The sequence below is a fragment of the Phacochoerus africanus genome, chromosome 2 (assembly GCF_016906955.1).
Source record: "Phacochoerus africanus isolate WHEZ1 chromosome 2, ROS_Pafr_v1, whole genome shotgun sequence".
Lineage (NCBI taxonomy): Eukaryota > Metazoa > Chordata > Mammalia > Artiodactyla > Suidae > Phacochoerus > Phacochoerus africanus.
The window spans coordinates 230,022,319-230,045,235 of NC_062545.1; the positions used below are offsets into that span (position 1 = coordinate 230,022,319).

The following is a 22,917-nucleotide window of genomic DNA, read 5'->3' on the forward strand; positions in this document are numbered from 1 at the left end:
GAATCGGAGCTATAGCCGCTGGCCTACACAACAACCACAGCAACACGGGATCTGAGCTGTATCTGCAACCTCCACCACAGCTCACAGCAACGCCAGATCCTTAACCCACTGAGTGAGGCCAGGGATCAAACCCAAGTCCTCATGGATGCTAGTCAGGTTCATTAACTGCTGAACCACTATGGGAACTCCAAAGATGGCAAATTCTTAAGGGGAAAAGCTACATAAAGAGTTCTGGGAGTTCCCGTCGTGGTGCAGTGGTTAACAAATCCGACTAGGAACCATGAGGTTGCGGGTTCGATCCCTGGCCTTGCTCAGTGGGTTAAAGATCCGGCATTGCCGTGAGCTGTGGTGTAGGTTGCAGACGCGGCTCGGATCCAGCGTTGCTGTGGCTCTGGCGTAGGCCGGGGGCTACAGCTCCGATTCGACCCCTAGCCTTGGAACCTCCATATGCTGCAGAAGCGGCCCAAGAAATGGCAAAAAGACAAAAAAAAAAAAAAAAAAAGAGTTCTGTAAGAGTCAGCTTCCAAAAAGGACTGAGGAGGAGAATAAGGACAGTTTTCTTGCTAACTTAAAAAAAAAAATCATTGCACAAAGTTAAATGCAAGAGGATTAGTAATCAAAGATGGGGATTATTATTATACAACTAAATTATGAAACCTTATTATGATTGTACTATTAAGAATTGTTTCAGGAGTTCCCACTGTGACACAATGGGATCGACAGCGTCTTGTGAGCCCTGAGACGCAGGTTCGATCTCAGACCCAGCATAGCTGGTTAAGGATCCAGCATTGCCACAGCTGTGGCTTAGGTCACAGCTGTGACTTGGATGTGATCCCTAGCCCAGGAACTCCAAATGCAGACAGGCAGTCAAAAAAGAAAAAAAAAAAAAAAGAATTACTGTTTCAAATCCACTCAACTGATGATCATACTCCAGGATATAGCTGATTCTGAGCTCTCCTGAGGTTAGTTCCCTCTGCATTTTCCCCAGGGAGAGAGAAAGGAAAGCTACCTCTAGTAAAGCAATGGGTAGTTAACGAGCTCAAGAGAAAACAGCAATAGTTCATGTTGTGGTCAGCAGAGAGGAGAAAAAGTGTACTAGTATCCATGACATGACATGCGGGTTTGATCCCTGGCCTCGCTCAGGTGAATTAAGGATCTGGTTCTGGTGTTGTGTGAGCTATAGTTTAAGTTCTAGACATGGTGTGGATCCTGTGTTGTTGTGGCTATGGTGTAGGCTGGCAGCTGTAGCTCCAATTCGACCCATAGCCTGGGAACTTCCACATGCCACGGGTTTGGCCCTAAAAAGCAAAAAGCAAAAAAAAAAAAAAATAGAGAAAACAGCAGAGAGATAGCTGACTTGTCAATACTATGCAAATCACCAGGTAAAATTACCATATTAAGGACTGGAGAAGAATTGGCCTGGAAAGCCCAGCAGGGTCATGGGGGGGTGGGTACAGAAAAAGCCTCTTATTTCTTTCCTGAGAAGAGGCTCTCATGAGGACATATCAGGTATCAACAGCCACAGGTTAAGTTACTGATAATGCTATAGGCATGCTTCAGGTAAAGCCTGTTCTTTGCAAGTAATCTTTCTACATTCCTTAAGAAAAGGGCAGCCCTTTGGCAACTACCTCAAGAACAGTAAGCACGTCTCTTCTGCAGAGGGCATAAACTGGCTGAAAAAGGTCAAGCAAATAAAGAGCTGACTACACCACACCTAAGAAAGGTCCAGTGCCCCTGGGACATAAAGGAAAGAGAAGGATCAGGTCATTTTTATCAATAGGTCAATAATATGGATCGCCTTTCCAATAAAACCTAGACATCTGATCATCAACACTTTTAGAAATGCAATTTGTAGATATATTTGGAGGTTATCCTCTGCTAAAAATCATCAAAATAATGTGGGTTATTAGCAAACCTTGGAGTGGTGGGTATGCTCTCCATCTTGGAAGTTAATTGTGCCAAAGGTATCTGTAGGGCTTTTTGTTGTGTGCTTTTCAACAGACCATTGTTCATTTTCAGTACCGTCAGTGGCTGAGATGGTCCAGGCATAATCTATCCCAGGATGGTCTCTAATTAATCGTCCACAGTAACACCTTAAGTTTGGGATAAAAATCAATTTCAAAATTGAAAGTATCCAATTTCAGAATAGAAAAGAGATGCAATATTTCTACATGTTTCTAGGGTAATGTACATTAATCTTTAAAACTTCACTTTGAGAATAGATTTCTAATACTGAGTTGTTTCCTAAGTTTAAAAACATTCTCAGTTGTTCTCTTCCTTGGCTGAGTATTAGAATCATTTTGGGAATGCTTTAAAAAAAATACTAAAATCTCTACACATCCATGTTCATAAAAGCATTATTCATAAGAGCCAAGAGGTAGAAGCAACCCAAGTGTCCATCAACAGGTGAATGAAGGAACAAAATGTAGTATACACATTCAATGTTGCAAGATAAAAAAGTTCTGGGAGTTCCTGTCATGGCTCAGTGGTTAACGAATCCGACTAGGAACCACGAGGTTGAGGGTTCGATCCCTGGCCTTGCTCAGTGAGTTAAGGATCCAATGTTGCTGTGGCTGCGGTGTAGGCCGACGGCTACAGCTCCGATTAGACCCCTAGCCTGGGAACCTCCATGTGATTCGGGAGCAGCCCTAGAAAACGCAAAAAAAAAAAGTTCTGGAGATTCATGATACAAAATATGAATAGACTTAACACTGTTAAACTGTATATTTAAAAATAGTTAAGTGGTTAAAAAAATAACATAAAATTGTAAATTTTAAAGTGTTCCCACTGTGGTGCAGGAGGTTAAGGATCTAGTTTTGTCTCTGCAGCAGCTCAGGATCGATCCCCAGCCCAGTGCAGTATATTTTAAGTATTTGTGGTTTATTTTATGTCAGTTATATTCCAACAATCTTGGTTTTCTTAAAAAAACAGATCTCTAATATACAATATTTAAGAAGAGTAAGAAAACATCCTCATGTAAAACACAAGATGCACATCAAAAGGAAGGAAAGTTAATCAGTGCAAAAAAAGAGATGCAACTTCAGAGAAATATATAAACATAGAACAGTCTAAGTCTTACCTGATTAAATTCTGACACACCTGGCATCCTGTAGTACACCTAAATTAAAGAAATAAAACCACTGTTAGTTTACTAATACATTTTAAAATATATTTTATGCTTATACAGTAAATATCTGCTATCTTCCAGAGCCTGGAAATCAGGGTTTATTGGGTACTCATAGATCATCTCCCAAATTTCCCATATGTCATTTATCAAATATAATTACACAGCAGCAACTATGATCTAATTAACAGAATACTGAGTTTGGAACAGAAATACTTGGATTTAAATCTCATTGATTTAATAATTCCTCTAAGCCTCAGTTTTCACATGTGAAAAAAATATCTGACCCATACAGTTATTAAAAGGATTAAGGGGAGTTCCCGTCGTGGCACAGTGGTTAACGAATCCAACTAAGAACCATGAGGTTTCGGGTTCGATCCCTGCCCTTGCTCAGTGGGTTAACGATCCGGCATTGCCGTGAGCTGTGGTGTACGTTGCAGACGCAGCTCAGATCCTAAGTTGCTGTGGCTTTGGTGTAGGCCAGTGGCTGCAGCTCTGATTCAACCCCTAGGCTGGGAGCCTCCATATGCCATGGGAGCGGCCCAAGAAATGGCAAAAAGACAAAAAGACAAAAAAAAAAAAAGGATGGGATGCTAATATATGCAAAGTGTGTTACAATTCCTGGTACATTGCAGTATGTATATTAACGGTGGCTATTATTATCACACTATGAGGATAACCCAGTATTCTTGAGAATTAATACAATATACATATACAATTTTAAAACACTATCAAATTAAGGAACAGATGGTAAGATTTTAATTATTATCTTTACTAATCCCTTTTCCTCTTTTTGGCCATTCCCACAGCATGTGAAAGTTCCCAGGCCAGGGACTGAACCTGTGCCACAGCAGTGACAATATCAGATCCTTAACCCAGTCACAAGGGAACTCCATCTTTTCTATAACTCAAAAAAGCCCTCTGGACTTGGAAATTAGCATTATGGTCATTGATGATCATATTTTAATGTGAAAAATTTTAACTAGAAGAGAAGTGTAGTTAAAATATCATAAGAAAAGGTAGTGTTCATAGAATTAGTCATTCTATATTATTCAGAAATGAATATTCAGGCCTTTCCCTTCTTCCTGTCTCAGTCTTTATCAATCTTTTCTCAGAAGCTTCACTTCAACAGGTACAAAATGAGAAGGAAAGATACTGTAATCAAGTCTCTCAGATTTGTTTCTTATCGGGAGCTACAGAAAGAATCAAGAGAATAAATTTTTAGCTAAATTTAAAACAGTTAACCACCACTCTTTGTTGTGTACCATATGAAGAAAAACTGCATCAAAGCTACATTTTTTTTTTGTCTTTTGTCTTTTGTTGTTGTTGTTGTTGCTATTTCTTGGGCCGCTCCTGCGGCACATGGAGGTTCCCAAGCCAGGGGTTGAATCGGAGCTGTAGCCACCGGCCTACGCCAGAGCCACAGCAACAGAGCCACAGCAACGCGGGATCCGAGCCGCGTCTGCAACCTACACCACAGCTCACGGCAACGCCGGATCGTTAACCCACTGAGCAAGGCCAGGGATCGAACCGGCAACCTCATGGTTCCTAGTCGGATTCGTTAACCACTGCGCCACGACGGGAACTCCAAAAGCTACATTTTTGAGAATCTTTCTATGATTAAGAAAAAGTCTGGCATAGAAGGAATAGCAATAGTCATTCATTAACATTTTTTTTTTTTTTTGGCAATCACACAAAAAGAGAGACTGCTTTTTTTCCATAAAAAGTGGTATATCTTGGACCATTCAGGGAATTATGATCATTGATGTTCTTCCTGAGTCCATGGACTAGTGACCTATGGTTTATCACTTTTCATTGATGTTGAAGGTGACATGATGATTTTCCATCAAGAGAGCAGTAGGAGCCACCTGAGTTCAATCTGCCCTCCATTGCAGCCACCATCATACTATAAAATGCCATAAAAGATGAAGGGAAAAAAAAAAAGATTACCCTGCCTTTTTATTCTATAAACATTTTGTAAGTAGGCAAAATGAAGATTTCCAATCATAGGGCTTACAAGCCACGGGTAATTCAAAGAAGGTGAGGCTAGTAAATGTTTAACAAAGGCAAAGAACACTATTTTAGTCATCCCCAAAGAACTAGAATTTCAGTAACCTCACTGCACTACTTTTTCATGAACATACAGCTGTAGTTTCTAAACTTCAAATGAATATAAGGCCAAATGTTCAACAGAATCTAAAAATAGAGTGGTCCCCCTAATTAAAACACTGCTCTCCTATTTTTCTTTCCTTTTAATTCTTTTTCCCAAGGGCAATGCTACCCAATCTTAATTTCATGGACCTGATTACCCTGGGGAATTTTCCATAGCCCTCTCTTCTCCTATCTTTCACTAGCTGCTGTTTTGAACTTTGCTCCCCAAGGAGAATTTCCAAAGGGTTGTCAAAACCTCTAAGTAGTCAGACCCAAATCATTCCATTCTGCTGCCCATTTATCTGCTCAAGCAAAAAGCCTGAGGGAGGAAAAAATTAACTGTGTGCATAACCTGAGCCTGGAATCCCAAAATATCCTAGCTACTATATTCCACAGAGTTGGGGATAAGGAAAGTCACACTATTTTGAATATTCAATATTCATAAGTTACATATATAGAGGTTTTTTTTTTTTTTTTGGTCTTTTTAGTGCCATACCCACGGGCATATGGAGGTTCCCAGGCTAAGGGTTGAATCAGAACTATATCCACAGGCATAAACCACAGCCGCAGCAACACAGGATCTGAGCCGAGTCTGTGACCTACACCACAGCTCACAGCAATGCCGGATCCTTAACCACTAAGCAAGGCCAGAGATCAAACCTGCATCATAGTTCCTAGTCAGATTTGTTTACACTGACTTCCAGAAGTGGTAAATTTTTTATCCAAACCCAGTGGAGATGTAGTACTAGGTATTTCCCTGGTATCCATCCTCCCACTAAGATGAACACGAGCAACAAAGATAAAACAGAGTGAAATTCTATTGCAATATTAACAGTGGCTCCATCAGGGTAAATAAGTCAAATTTCAAAATTTCAATAAACAGTCCTCCAAGCACTGTTGCTTTCAAAAACATGATTTAAAATTGTACCTGTGAGGGTCTTTCGAGCTGGGTATGATTTTGTTACATTCCCTCTTGCTGAAAACTCCTTCAATCCAGGATTTCTGGGACTAAAGAGAAAATGCCATTATTTTACAGTCTAATAAAATGAGAATGCAATGTAACCACAGTAGTTCCGGTAGGCAAGATGCATTTAAATATAGTGGTCAGTAATTAAAATGCCAAGAACAAGAGTTCCCTTGGGACCTAGCAGGTTAAGGATCTGGCATTGTCACTGCTATAGCTTGGGTCAGTGCTGTGGCACAGGTTCAGCCTCTGGCCTGGGAACTTCTGCATGCCACAGGTGCAGCCGAAAAGGAAAAAAAAAAAATGCCAAGAACAACTCCAAATAAAGCATTTACTGACTTCTATTTCAGACAACACAGACACAAATAAGCCAATATGAAGGCAAAAACAGTCATAAAGTTAAAAAAAAAAAAAGAATTTATGGACGCTGCTTTTTTTTTTTGTCTTTTTGCCTTTTCTAGGGCCACTCCCTCGGCATATGGAGGTTCTGAGGCTAGGGGTTAAATCGGAGCTGTAGCCACCGGCCTACACCACAGCCACAGCAACACAGGATCCTAGCCACGTCTGCAACTTACACCACAGCTAACAGCAACGACGGATCCTTAACCCACTGAGCAAGGCCAGGGATCAAACCCTCAACCTCGTAGTTCCTAGTCAGATTTGTTAACCACGGAGCCATGACAGGAACTCCCCTGTATTTGTTATTTTTGATTAGCATTTCTCTAATAACTGGTGATGTTGAGCATATTTTGTGTGCCTGTTGGCCATTTGCATGTCTTCTTTGGAAAAATGTCTATTTAGGTACTAAGGTATTTTGAACATTTATTTACTTATTGAGTTGTATCTAGTCTTTTAAAAGATGGTAATGATTGGAGTTCCCCTTGTGTCTCAGTAGTAATGAACCTGAATTGTATCCACGAGGACATGGATTAGATCCCTGGCCTTGCTCATTGGGTTAAGGATCTGGTATCACCATGAGCTATGGTGTAGGTTGCTGATGTGGCTTGGATCCTGTGTTGCTATGGCATAGGCTGGCAGCTGCAGCTGCAATTTGACCCTTGGCCTGGGAACTTCCATATGCTGTAGATGTGCCCCAAAAAGACAAAAATAAAAATTAAAATAAAAAAATAAGGGAATGATTGAGCATAGCTTGTTTAATTTTTGTATATATAGGCTCCTAAATTAGGTACTCTTGTTGGAGCTGGTTTGAATAGTTAGTTGTTATGCATGAAGTTTAATGACATCAATTTGTTACCTATTTCCTGCTTTTTATTCTAAGTTCTTTCAGATTAAGAACTTTGATTTGCCATAGAATCCCCAGCATGCAACATGGAGGCCTATTCTAAAGTATTTGTTGAATGAATTCAGGCATTTTGAAATGTAGTCAGCAGGAAGCCATGCTTATGCACTGTGTATCAAATTGTTAACCTAAGTAAAGAGGTAAACTGAGGCAAACCTGAATTACCAGAAATTGATTTTATTTGGGAGTAGCATAGGAGTTTCCATTTGGGAAATGCATGCTGTAGCAAGCTGCAGGCTAGTCTGCTAAGGGTTTGGGTCAGGGAGTGCAAAGAGGGAGACGTCTAGCCAGAGTCCAAGCAGGAAATTCATTGTCTTGAGGATGGTGATAGATTCTTGGCAGGTGGCCATTAGTTAGGAAATAAGCCTTGTCTTCTGGGAATCAGGCATTTATGGGAAATCAATCTCAGGTAAGGTCCCTTATTCTGAGGGTGCATGTGCATGCTTCTCCATTTTGTATCCTCTAGATTAGTTTTGGATTGAACTTTCAAGATTCTTGATGAGGTTATATCTCTCCTTTGACACTTCTGTTTTCTGTCAAATTTTTGCCAAAGTGTGACTTTGTGAGAATTTTAAAGTTTGAGAGCTTGGTGTTCACTCTGTAGGATTACAGTACAAGATATATCAGTGACTTTCATTAGAATTAAAAGGATGCTTCAGCTATGTTTACTTTCTTGCTAGAGTTTTGTGCATCCAGGGATCTTTCACTTAAAAATAAATGTATGGCATTCCTGTCGTGGCACAGTGGTTAACGAATCTGACTAGGAACCATGAGGATCCGTCCTTGCTGTGAGCTGTGGTGTAAGTTGCAAATATAGAACTATCATAGGGCCCCGCTCACTCCCAGCCTGCTGAGCTCTCAGGCTCTGCCTTGGGGCTCTTCATCATAGCATATTTGATACATCTATAGTGAGCAGCTCCTGAGGAAATCGAAGCTGACAGATCTCATCAGAACCCAGAGAGCTTCTCAGGGATGTTGGATGCCCCATATCCCCTGTTGCACCCCTTCCTCCTGCCAGCTGTGGGGTTTCACAAGTGGCCAAGGACGGGACAACTGAAAGGAGACGGGATTAAGATGGCGGAATAGAAGGACTGGAGCTCAACTTCTCTCCTAAAAACAACAAAATTCACAACTAAAGGCTGAGAAATCTTCAACCAAATGGACTGGAAACTGTCAAAAAGATATCCCACTCCAGAAGACAAAGAGGAGGCCATATACAAGAGGTAGGAGGAGCGATTAAATGATAAAAACAACCCCATACCTCCCGGGTGGGAAGCCCCACAGACTGGAAACTAACTGGTTCACAGAGACTCACCTACAGGAGTGAGAGTTCTGAGCCCCACGTCAAACTCCCATGTGTGGGGATCTGGCACTGGGAGAAAGAGCCCCTGGAGCATCTGGCATTGAAGGCCAGTGGGGCTTGTGCACAGGAGCTCCACAGGACTGGGGGAAACAGAGACCCCATTCTTAAAAGGCACACACAGACTTTCACGTGCACTGGGTCCCAGGGTAAAGCAAAGTCTCCAAGGGAATCTGGGTCAAACCCGACTGTAGTTCTTGGAGGACCTCCTGGGAAAACAGAGGTGAACGTGGCTTGTTGTGAGGGAAGGACACTGAAAGCAGAGCTCTCGGGAATATTCAGCAGCAGTGCCTTTCTCTGGAGGTGGCCATTTTGGCGACATCTGGCCTCACCCATCAGTCAGCCCGAGAAGCCCCAGGGCAAACAACAATCCAGGTGGGGTCACAGCCCCATCCCTCAGCAAACAGGCTACCTAAAGACCCCTCAGGCACACAGCTGCCTCTAATCCCATCCAGAGACTATGCCCCACCCACAGAGGGATTAAAATCAGCTCCACCTACCAGTGGGCAGGCATCAGCCCCTCCCATCAGGAAGCCTACACCACCCCATCCTGACTTCAGCCACAGGGGGGCAGACACCAGAAGTAAGAGAGGCTACAACTCTATTATCTGTAAGAAGGTCACCACACCAAAAGCCTATAAAAATGAAAAGACAGAGGACTATAACTCAGATGAGGGAGAAAGGAAAAACCACAAAAATAAAGCTAAGCCATGAGGAGATTCTCAGCCTCCAGGAAAAAGACTTTAGACTGTTGATGTTAAAGATGATGCAAGACATTGGAAATAAACTGGAGGCAAAGATGGATAACTTACAGGAAACACTGAGCAAAGAGATACAAGATATAAAACTTAAGCAAGAAGAGATGCAAAACACAATAACTGAAATAAAAAATTCTCTAGAAGCAGCCAACAGCAGAATACAGGAGGCAGAAGAACGAATAAGTGAGGTGGAGGACAGATTAGTGGAAATTACGGATGCAGAACAGAAAAGAGAAAAAAGATTAAAAACAAACGAAGAGTCTCAGAGAACTCTGGAACAACGTGAAACACACCAATATCCATATTCTTAGGGTGTCAGAAGGAGAAGCGAGAGAAGGGGACAGAAAAAATATTCCAAGAGATAATAGCTGAAAACTTCCCTAACATGGGGAAGGAATCACTCCCTCAAATCCAGGAAGCACAACGAGCGAATTCTATCAAACATTTAGAGAAGAGCTAACACCTCTCCTTCTGAAACTAGTCCAAAAAATTGCAGAGAAAGGGATACTCCCAAACTCATTCTATGAGGCCACCTGGTACCAAAACCAGACAAAGATTCCACAAAAAAAGAAAACTACAGGCCAATTTCACTGATGAACATCAATGCAAAAATCCTCAACAAAATACTAGCAAACCACATCCAACAATACATTCAAAGGATTGTACATCATGATCAAGCAGGATTTATCCCAGGGATGCAAGGGTTCTTCAATATCCACAAATCCATCAGTGTGATACACCACATTAACAAACTGAAGAATAAAAACCATATGATCCTCTCAATAGACACAGAAAAAGCCTTTGACAAAATCCAACACCCATTTCTGATAAAAACCCTTCAGAAAGTGGGCATAGCGGGAACCTACCTCAACATGATAAAGGCCATATATGACAAACCCACAGCAAACATCATTCTCAATGGTGAAAAGCAGAAAGAATCCCTGCTGAGATCAGGAACAAGACAAGGATGTCCACTCTCACCACTACTCTTCAACATAGTTCTGGAAGTCCTAGCCACAGCAATCAGAGAAGTAAAAGAAATAAAAGGAATCCAAACTGGAAAGGAAGAATTAAAACTATCACTATTTGCAGATGACATGATACTATACCTAGAGAATCCTAAAGACTCTACCAGAAAACTGTTAGAGCTCATCCACGAATTTGGCAAAGTCCCAGTCTACAAAATCAATACACAGAAATCAACGACATTTCTATATACTAACAATGAAAGAGCAGAAAAAGAAATTAGGGAAGCAATCCCATTTACTATCACATACAAAAGAATAAAATACCTAGGAGGAAACCTACCTAAAGGGACAAAAGACCTGTACTCTGAAAACTATAAGCCACTGATGAAAGAAATCAAAGATGACATAAACAGATGGAAAGATATACCATGCTCGTGGATTGGAAGAATTCATATTATCAAAATGACTATACTACCTAAGGCAATCTACAGATTCAATGCAATCCCTATCAAATTACCAAGGACATATTTCACGGAACTCGAACAAAATATTTTAAAGTTTGTTTGGAAGTACAAGAGACCCAGAATAGCCAAAGACATCCTGAAAATGAAAAATGGAGCTGGAGGAATCAGGCTCCTGGACTTCAGACGATACTACAAGGCAACAGTCATCAAAACCACATGGTACTGGCACAAAGACAGAAATATAGATCATTGGAACAGGAGAGAGAGCCCAGAATTCAACCCATGCACCTACAGCCAACTAATCTTTGACAAAGGAGGTAAGAATATACAATGGAGAAAGGACAGCTTCTTCAATAATTGGTGCTGGGAAAACTGGACAGCCACATGGAAAAGAATGAAATGAGAACACTCCCTAACACCATACACAAAAATAAATTCCAAATAGATTAAAGACCTATATATAAGACCAGACACTATAAAATTCCTAGAGGAAAACATAGGCCAAACACTCTCTGACATAAACGACAGCAACATCTTCTCAGATCCACCACTTAGAGTATCGACAATAAAAAGAAAAATAAACAAATGGGACCTAATCAAACTTCAAAGTTTCTGCACAGCAAAGGAAACCCTAAATAACACAAAAAGACAACCCACAGAATGGGAGAACATCTTTGCAAATTAATCAACTGACAAGGGATTAATCTCCAAAATTTATAAACACCTTCTGCAGCTCCACACCAAAAAAAACAAACAACCCCATCAAAAAATGGGCGGAAGATCTAAACAGACAGTTCTCCAAAGAAGACATACAGATGCCCAAAAAACACATGAAAAGATGTTCAACATCACTCATTATTAGAGAAATGCAAATCAAAACCACTATGAGGTACCACCTTACACCATCCACAGTGGCCATCATCCAAAAGTCTACAAACAATAAGTGCTGGAGAGGGTGTGGAGAAACAGGAACCCTAGTACACTGTTGGTGGGATTGTAAATTGGTGCAACCACTCTGGAAAACAGTATGGAGATTCCTCAGAAAACTAACATAGAACTACCATTTGATCCAGCAATTCCACTCCTGGGCATCTATCCAGAGAAAACCATGACTCACAAAGACACAGGTACTCCGATGTTCATTGCAGCACTATTTACAATAGCGAAGACATGGAAACAACCTAAATGTCCATCGACAGAGGCATGGATCACGAAGAAGTGGTACATATACACAATGAAATATTACTCAGCCATTAAAAAGAACGAAATACCAGCATTTTTTGCAACATGGGCAGACCTAGAAACTGTCATGCTAAGTGAAGTCAGCCATACAATGAGACACCAACATCCAATGCTTTCGCTGACATGTGGAATCTGAAAAAAGGACAGACTGAACTTCTTTGCAGAACAGATGCTGACTCACAGACATTGAAAACCTTATGGTCTCTGGAGGAGACAGTTTTGGGGGTGGGGGAATGTGCCTGGGCTGTGGGATGGAAATCCTGTGAAATTGGATTGTTATGATCATTATACAACTACAGATGTGATAAATTCATTTGAGTAAAAAAAAAAAAAAAAAAAGAACTACCATATGATCTAGCAATCCCACTCCTGGGCATATATCCAGACAAAACTATAATTCAAAAAGCTACATCCGGAGTTCCCGTCGTGGCGCAGTGGTTAACGAATCCGACTAGGAACCATGAGGTTGCCGGTTCGGTCCCTGCCCTTGCTCAGTGGGTTAACGATCCGGCGTTGCCGTGAGCTGTGGTGTAGGTTGCAGACGCGGCTCGGATCCCACAGTGCTGTGGCTCTGGCGTAGGCCGGTGGCTACAGCTCCGATTCAACCCCTAGCCTGCGAACCTCCATATGCCGCGGGAGCGGCCCAAGAAATAGCAACAACAACAACAACAAATGACAAAAAAAAAAATACATCCACTCACATGTTCACAACAGCATGATTCATAATACCTAAGACATGGAAACAACAGCAATGTCCATCAACAGAGGAAGGGATTAAGAAGATGTGGTACACATATACAATGGAATACTACTCAGACATAGAAAATGAAATAATGCATTTGCAGCAATGTGGATGCAACCAGAGATCCTCATACTAAGTGAAATAAGTCAGAAAGAGAAAGACAAATACCATATGATATCACATATATGTGGAATCTAAATTATGGCACAAATGAACCTATCTACAGAATAGAAACTGACTCACAGACATGGAGAACAAACCTGTGGTAGCCAAGAGGGAGAGGGAAGGGAGTGGTATGGACTGGAATTCTTAGGCTAGTAGATGTAAATTATTACATTTAAAATGCATGAGCAATGAGATCCTACTGTACAGCACAGAGAACTATACCCAGTTTCTTGGGATAGAACATGGTGGAAAATAATCTGAGAAAGGGAAAGTATATGTATGCATGACTGTGTCACTGTGCTGTACAGCAGAAATTGGCACACATTGTAAACCAACTACAGATTAATAAAAAAAAAAAATTTTAAGGCTAGATAGCTGACTCTAGTAGAACTAGCCAGAACAATCACTTTCTTCATGCCTGTTTGGTCATCTATTAAAAATGGAGATAACAATGAGAGTAATACCTCCTTGGGCTATTGAAAGAAATCAATGGCTTAGATTTTTCCCTGGGACTTATTAAGTCTCAGTAAAGCTTAGTTATTATTATTGGTAATATCAAAGGTAAAAACTAGCTTTTGGTTGACAGCCTGAGAACTTAACTTTGATGTATTTTTTTTCCTAGAAAAATATTTCCTGACCTACAAATCTTCCTCCTAGGACCTCTTGTACTACAAACAAATAATTTTTATGGGTCCATTTCTTCCCCTGCTAGACTCCAGCTCCTACAAGCCCCGTGCCACTCATTTCTGTTGCCCTAGGGCCCAACCCAATGATTGTTGAATAAGCAAAAAAATGAACACACTTAAAACAGAGCTTCAAGAATCCACGTATACAACTTTCCCTCCAATGGTGTAAACAGGAAACCTATGCCATTACAAGAACATGGAAACTTTGCTCCTCCAACTCCCCTATCTTATCTCCAAACTACAGGAAAAGAAAAGTAGGCTTAATTTTCAAGTGTTTCAAATAATTCTCAACTTAGAAGTTTACTTTTTCCCCCTAGTTCATAATGGTAGCCTTTTAAATATACTCTTTAACACTTATGGAGGAGGCCCCCCATGTTCAGTTCAGCAAAGAACTACTAGGAATTAAATGTTCATCGGTTCTGATTCAATAGACCAAATCTATTGAGGGCAAACCCAACATGCTGGATCCTGCCTCTTGGAGCAGCCAATTATTACTGATGGTAGAGAATATGCCATTTCTACAGCTATTGTGGCAATCTTAATAGCCTGGGTATTTTGTATATACTGGGGAAGGTGGGTTGTATTTTAATTACGGTTGTTCTTTGGGAAAGGGAAAGAGGACAAAGAAGGGAAATAGTGTTGGTGTGAGGCTGTGTTGGCACAGTTTGCCTCATGCAAAATATAATAAGAGTTTACATCTAATCCCAGGACCAGGCTGAGGGTGGGAAATAGCAAAGAAATGTCCAAAGACTAATCATCTAACAGTAGCTACATGTGAATTAATTCCTAATGTCACTGAAAGCATTTCTACACTGGGGCTTTTTAGGGTTTGCAGATAATAGATTCTCTCTCAGGGCAATCTCTGAGAAGGCAAAGTCTTGGATTTAAAAAAAAAATCATTCTAAATGTGCATGGATTTTTTTAAACATCCAGGGAGTTTGTGTGTGACTGGGGGTTGAAGTGTAACCAGCTAATGTCATCTTTTTTTTTTTAACTTTTTTGTACTTAAAAAAAAAAACTAACACCTAAAAAATACTTTTTCCAGGTGAAACTGATTACTTCCTTTTTGTATCCCCCTTTATCTTATACACATCACAACACTCACAGTGCTTAATTACGCTTATTCAGTTGTTTTTTCTTAACATTATTCAACTTCAAGACAGGTGCTAGTTTATCACGGAATCTACAAAATGCAAGGAAGCACCAGAATAAGCCAAACAGAGAAGTAATATTTTCAGACTCCAGATCAACATTTGATGTTTTCTCTACACAGTTCCACTCCTGAAGTGAAGAGCTCTTCAAGCTGAGTGCCAGGAATATGGATTTTCACAATGCACGACGTACGTGACAGCTGGGGAACCTCAACAGTGCCAAGCTAGCCTATCCACTCGAATGACTCAGCTCAAGTGTCCCACAGTGGTGGGTGTGTGTCCACATTCCGAGGGGACACCTCATGCAACTCACTTGAACTAAGATTAACAGACTCAGGAAAAGAGCTTCTAAACCTAAAATAACCCAAACCCAAGGATCTGGTTTACCAGCACTGCCACAAGCTGACCTCACTGGTTTTCCAGGAAACAATCTTTCCAGGAGGCAGCATTTAGGAGTACTTTATAAAGAACAGAAAATAACCTTACATGTTTTCTTCTCTTTAGATAGTTAGAAGTAAGCACTGTTTTGCTGGTAATGATTTTTTTTTTTCAGAAACATCTTTAAAAAATAAAATGTCAACTAAACAACTCATAATTCCCTAAAAGACCACTTCTCTTGTTTAGGTGAGAAATTTTACTAATATTTTCATATACTGCCTTGTTGAGCAAAAGCATTCAGAACTTCACAATGACGACCCAGATCATAGATACTCATGAACACATGAGTAGAACATTTATAAACTCTCCACAGAGCCTAATGGGGAATTAGAAGAACTCAAAACATCTAATTCGCCTAGTGGGGAATTAGGTGACCTACATATAGAGCATATCATAAATGTTCAAACTAAAATGATGTCATACTCCATCCTTCCCCTCCCCAAATTATTCAGAACCCTCATGTTATTCCCAAAACATGATTTCAAATGCAATGAGAAGACATTTTTTCCTCAGCTTCAAGGGACACATGCTTCAGCCTTATCCAGTATCCCAGGGAATCAAACTTGCAAACACGGAGTTCCCGCTGGGGCACAATGGGTTAAAGGATCCAGCATTGATGTGTCTTGGATTCAATCCCTGGCTACAAATTAGATGTTTATAATTTCAGATCATGTAAAATCATTTTGATAAGAAGGGAAAAGTAAATTCAAGGTTCCTTTGTGAGTGTTCTTTACAATGGCCCCTGGATAGTGAAATACAGAATCTGACTAAATGCTAGGCCTATTTGTTGAATAGCCACTATAATATATTAAGGTTTTCAAGTTAGATACACTCAATCTCCAATACCCATGCGACAAAATATCTACAAATTCATTACCCAAGTACATAGATGGTCTTTATTTATGCTACAAATATCTTGTCAAATTTTCTGAACTTCACTAGGACTATATCCAAGTGAACTACATAGTCTAAAATACTTTTCCTTGGAGTGAAACTATACTCTTTTATCACAAACTTCACTATTAGTGGAGCTATGCTCAAATAATTGCCTTTATTTTACCTTAGGGCTGCACAAGCGGCATATGGAGGTTCCCGGGCTAAGGGTTGAATCGGAGCTGCAGCTGCTGGCCTATGCCAGAGCCACAGCAATGTGGAATCTGAGCTGTGTCTGCAACCTACACCACAGCTCACAGTAACACCAGATCCCTAACCCACTTAGCAAGGCCAGGGATCGAACCTGCATCCTCATGGATACCAGTCAGATTCGTTTCCGCTAAGCCAGGACAGGAACTCCATCAAATAATTGCCTTTATAAACTCACCATCCTCTGAGACAATAAAGCCTTTATTAGGAATTATAGGTTAAAGTCAATTTCATTTGTTATCTATAGTAAGGTGTATACATACAATGAAGATTACTTGTTTCATTTTCTCAGTGAAACACAGCAGAAAGAACACTGAAACAGGATTATACTTCTTGAAAGTCCATGCAGACACATGCCACATACTTAACTTGGACAAATCTAAAATCTTTGCCAAAAGAATAAAAGAGCGCTTGTCATTTCAAATGAAGTAAGCCTGACAGAAAAAGACAAATATCATATATCCCTTATATGTAGAATCTGAAAAATTGGTACAAATAAACTTATTTCCAAGACAGAAATATACTCACAGATGTAGAAAACAAACTTATAGTTACCAAAGGGAGGGGCAAGAGATAAATTAGGAGTTTGGGATTAACATATATGCACTACCAAGGACCTCCAGAAAGCTTTCACTTATAGAGTATAGCTACCATTATTTACATATTAGAAATCAGAATGGAGACTTTTTAAAATATTTATCCATCATTTCATTTTAAAATAACAATAGTAAATCTATTACATGTTAAAATAAATATATTTTATGGAAAAAATTTTTAAAGGTTAATGAGAAGAGTATTGTCTTGCATTTTTTGTCTGGCTTAAGACAGCTGGATTTTTCTATCCACACCTGAATTTAGTCTGTCGCAAGTGGGTTTGGTTGAAGTATTTAAGAATATTTGGCCTCAAACAGACATGAAGTTGGAAAAAGGAAATAGTATTTTAACAGCCTTTTCAGATATTGTGGATTTGTCAGCCAACCTCAGGAAAACTCCGCTGTGTGCTCATGACAGAATGGGTAAAAAAGGTAAATAATGTACCACTATAAAAATAATTTTGATTTTGAGGGTCTCAAAGATCCCTAGGAGTCTCCGGGGGGCACCACATATGAAAAATGACTGCCCAAAAGTGATGGCGTATGGGCTACCAGGGTTAAGTGTGAGTGAGAGACAGGACCAGCTATCTCCTGGTTGGTCTTGGTTCCACGCGCACTTCTTAGTCTGAGCATCTCATCTCGGTAAGTAAACTCTGGTACTTGAACATCCCCTATTTAATCTGGTGCTAAAAAGAAGACATACCAAGATAGAGAAAAAGCAATTAGAGAACAAATCCTAACATGCTCCTTTTTCTGAGCAACGTAACGGCCTTTTGAAGGACAGTTTTGACTGCGTTCATATTTAACTTTGAGAGTTGACTTTAGTACTTACTACATCCTTACTCCCAAAGAGGTCAGTGAAGCATGATGAGTGGGGAATCAAGCTTTCAAAACCCATAGATAGCATATCTCCTATCAGCTTACTCATTCTTTGTTTAAAATATTGATATCTCTAAGAACAATAGATTATTCCTTCATTAAAAAATACTTTGGGAGTTCCCGTTGTGGCGCAGAGGTTAACAAATCCGACTAGGAACCATGAGGTTGCGGGTTCGGTCCCTGCCCTTGTTCAGTGGGTTAACAATCCGGCGTTGCCGTGAGCTGTGGTGTAAGTTGCAGACGCGGCTCGGATTCTGAGTTGCTGTGGCTCTGGCGTAGGTTGGCAGCTACAGCTCCAATTCGACCCCTAGCCTGGGAACCTCCATATGCCACAGGGAGCGGCCCAAGAAATAGCTAAAAGACCAAAAAAAAAAAATACTTTGATGGGCATATCATATTATTCTAACAAAAATAAATAAATAAAATGGTGTCCCAAAGACCAACGCCAAAGGAGAAGAACCTATATTTACAAATAGATACCCCGTAAGGTACAAGCGCAGGCTGTGGGATTCCTTGGAAGAAATCCCTTCTGTCTGCTGACACTTGGGAAGTTTTCATGGAGGACACAAAACTTAGGCAAATCCTTGGAAGATGACAAAGGTTTTGAAAGGTGGCTGATGAACTTCCATGGCAGTTAGAAATGCAAAGATTTGTCATATTAAAGTATGGCAAAAGTCATGAGGTCACTGGGGAGCAGGAGAGAGAGAGGATAAAAGAACCAAGAACCTTTGAAAACGTCTAAACATATGGTGCAGAAGAACTCAGGAAAAAAAGAACTGAGAGTTACTAATCAGGATGATGTCATGACGCCTAACATTGGGAAAGGAGAAAGTTTCTCTCTTTAATGAAATGTTTACTTTATTACCAAAGTATGTAGTTTCAGGAGTTCCCGTCGTGGCGCAGTGGTTAACGAATCCGACTAGGAACCATGAGGTTGCCGGTTCGGTCCCTGCCCTTGCTCAGTGGGTTAACGATCCGGCGTTGCCGTGAGCTGTGGTGTAGGTTGCAGACGCGGCTCGGATCCCGCGTTGCTGTGGCTCTGGCGTAGGCTAGTGGCTACAGCTCCGATTCGACCCCTAGCCTGGGAACCTCCATATGCCGCGGGAGCGGCCCTAGAAAAGGCAAAAAAAAAAGACAAAGTATGTAGTTTCAAAGGAAAAGTTAGAAGTGTTTAATACCAAAAACAAAGTAAGAAGGACAATTTTTGTCCATGATGATCAGATTGAGAGTCAGGAAATAGGCTGTAAAACAGAGGAAGCAGCTAGTGCAAGATATCCTCAGGAAAAATAAATAATAAAAATAGCTATTAGGTCAGCAACATAAAGCAAAAGCCAGCATTAATGTAGACTCTCCTATATGTCAAAGGCTATGCTAAATGCTTTATGCACTAGCTAAAGTAATATTCACAACTGTGTGATAGATAAAATTATTATTACCTCTACAGAGGAGGAGCAGGTTTCATCAAATACCAGCACCAGTGCTCTTTTACACTATGTTTAATAGGCAAAGTTGAGACAAGATTCATTTTAGGTTAAGAAAGCTTGAACCTTGTATGTAGATAAAAAGAGAAAGAGTGAAGATTCAAGAGAGAATAAAAATGACTTTAGAAAATTTGGGGGTGGAAGGCAGGGAAAGAAATGGTATGAACAGCCAAAAAGGAAGACTCAGCGTTGAAGGAAATGCTTCCTCTTCTGACAGAGGCAGGAGTGGATGACAAACTTTCCCCTTCTTGGTAATTTTGCCAAGAATTACTACTCTACTACTGGTGCTTTACAGAAAGCCACGGCCCATTTAGCTCTGAGGGCTGCAAATCTCAGCATTCTCCTTTGTCCATCTTACCCAGAGAGAAAGGAAGGTAGGAGGAGTTCTCTTGTGGTACAGTGGGTTAAGGATCCAGCGTTGTCACTGCCCTGGCTTGGGTCGCTACGGTGGGGTGGGTTTGATCCCTGGCCTGGAGACTTATACATTCCATGAGGGTGGCCAGAAAAAAAAAAAATTTAAGAAAACGATGTAGGAGTTGCTCTTGTGGCTCAGCAGTAACAAATTCAACAACTATGCATGAGGACTTGGGTTAGATCCCTGGCCTCACTCAGAGGGTTAAGGATCCAGTGTTGACATGAGCTGTGGTGTAGATCACAGACGCAGCTCGGATCCTGTGTGGCTGTGGCTGTGGCCAGCAGCTGCAGCTCTGATTCAACCCCAAGCCTGAGAACTTCCCATATGCAGCAGGTGTAGCCCTAAAAAGACCGGAAAAAAAAAATTTAAAAAAAAAAGGGTATAAAGGCAGCCGGATATCTGGAATGGAAGAAAAAAGCAAAGCTGCCTGTATTTCAGAGAACATGATTACTTATGTAGAAAATCCTGGGGAATTTCCCCCAACTCAAATAAAAATAAAGGAAGGAAGGTAGGAGAAGGTGTACAGTCACAGTGCCCCTCTTCATTAACCAGCCCTTTACAGTACAACATCAACATGGCATCATATGGATTCTATGAATCACAAAGCAGATGAAACATTCTCTCAATAGAGGATCCATCAAACTTAAACTAGATGAGGAATACCAATAGTGTCCCACTGGTCACCCTATGGAGAAACTGCCACACCATATTCCAGGGATGTCCTTAATATGCCAGCCAAAAAATGAGTACTCCAGAGGGTACTGCAGACAATTAGGCTAAGTAAATGGGAATTTGGGGTAAAGGATAAGAGTAAATTGGAGTTCCCATTATGGCTCAGTGGTAACAAACCTGACTAGTGTCCATGAAGACATGGGTTCAATCCCTGGCCTCGCTCAGTGGGTTAAAGGATCCAGTGTTGCCGTGAGCTGTGGTGTAGGTCACAGATACATCTCAGATCTGGAGTTGCTGTGGCTGTAGTGCAGGCCAGCAGTTGCAGCTCTGATTCGACCCCTAGCCAAGGAAATTCCACATATGCCAAGGGTGCATCCGTAAACAGACCAAAAAAAGAGTAAATGTAATCAGGGATTACTGGGCAATTGGACAAGTCAGGGCGAGGTATAATGAAAGGAAATGGGGAACAAGAACAAGGTAAATTTTTTCTTCTCTAGTCTGTAAGAAATCTCTATCAGCAAATGAGAAATCCTGTTCTTCCTAGGTAACTGACCTCAAGCATTGTTAGAATAACTTCAGCCGTCCCACTGTCTGGCTGTAAATTTTCATGAGCATTCCTTTAGCTGCACTGTACTTAGAGGAATTTCATTTCTATCTTTTTTTTTCTTTTTTGGTATTTTTGCGTTTTCTAGGGCTGCTCCCACAGCATATGGAGGTTCCCAGCCTAGGGTCTAATCAGAGCTGTAGCCACCAGCCTATGCCAGGGCCACAGCAACATGGGATCTGAGCCGCGTCTAGCCTACACCACAGATCACGGCAATGCCGGATCCTTAACCCACTAAGCAAGGCCAGATATCAAACCCATAAACCTCATGGTTCCTACTCAGATTCTTTAACCACTGAGCCATGACAGGAACTCCATTTTCATCTTTTAAGAAATTAATTACTTCAGGTAAATCTTTTACAACTGTGTGCCTAATTGCCATATAGCAAAAAACAAATAAAACAGATTTTCTATATTCTTATAATTGTTAAAAATGCCACTCTTAGTTCTTATACCCTAATCCTTTGCTCTATCATTCATGGGACATGTAAGCCAGGCTCCAACAACTTTTTTTATACGTAATTTTACAAAGAGTGTAAAAGCCACAAGTACAACAGATAATACAGCCAAAAATTGCCTTCCTCCCAGCCTTGTACTCCAGCCATACAGTTTCCTTCCCTGAAATCTTTTCAGTGGTTCTCCTATTGTCTTGAGTATTAAATTTAAAAGTACTTCATGAAGTTTACAGCTCATTGTCCACCACAGCTGAGGGACTCCCCACCTGACCTCATCTCTCGACCCTTCCAACTTCAATCTCTACATTCTAAATATACTGAACAACCTTGAATTCTCTGTATTCACCTTGTGGTGTTTCCTACACACTGCTCCCAGCCTAGGATACTTTCCACTCCCCTCTTTCTCCACCAGTTTAGACATCATGTCTTCTAGAAAAACTTTCTAGAAACCCTCTTTCTGGATCTCTGATTCAGGACCTTTCTTCCACATGCCTTTGCACCCTCTGTGCTTACCCCCCTGCACTGTACTGTCATGACCTATCGAGACCCAGAGGATAAAAGAACTGTCTCGTCCATTGCAGTAGGCCCATGGCCCATGTTCCAGGCACATATATAAGCATGGTATCAGAATTTCTAAAGTATATTCTGCAGAATCAAGGTAGTACATGGAGAAACAGAAAATGTTTTCTGGTTATGTAAGCACACACAAGTATTATGATTCCTCCAAAAAGATTAAACTATCCATTGCTCCCCTAAATATATTTAACCAAAGACCATCTCTGAGGATATCACACACTTGTTTCCACAGGGTGCCACTTTGGGATATTCTTTACCAAAAGGTTTCCACTAGTTACCAACTAAGAATGTTCTCTCCCCTAAATTTTACATCTTTTTTTGTTTGTTTTTCCTTTTGGGGGCTGTGCCTATCACATATGGAAGTTCCCAGGTTAGGGGATGAATTGGAGCTGCAGCTGCTAGCCTATGCCACAGCCACAGAAACTTGGGATCTGAGCCATATCTGCAGCCTACACAGCAGCTTGTGGCAATGCCAGATCCTCAACTCACTGATGAAAGCCAGGGATGAAACTCGCATCCTCATGGATACTAGTCAGGTTCTTAATCCACTGAGCTACAGTGGGAACTCCAAATTAATTTTTTTTAA

General features: G+C 40.8%; 1 protein-coding gene across 1 annotated transcript in view; it reads right to left on the reverse strand.

Annotated features, from left to right (window-relative positions):
* The window catches only part of TRPM6 (transient receptor potential cation channel subfamily M member 6), a 147,950-nt gene that overhangs the window by 120,164 nt on the left and 4,869 nt on the right, over positions 1-22,917 (reverse strand). Inside the window, exons 2-6 of the mRNA XM_047769235.1 lie at positions 15,730-15,829; positions 8,441-8,592; positions 6,204-6,283; positions 3,080-3,118; positions 1,916-2,093 (exon numbers count right to left, since the gene is read on the reverse strand). Coding sequence (XP_047625191.1) covers positions 1,916-2,093; positions 3,080-3,118; positions 6,204-6,283; positions 8,441-8,592; positions 15,730-15,829 — 549 coding nt within the window. The remainder of the gene's footprint in view (positions 1-1,915; positions 2,094-3,079; positions 3,119-6,203; positions 6,284-8,440; positions 8,593-15,729; positions 15,830-22,917) is intronic.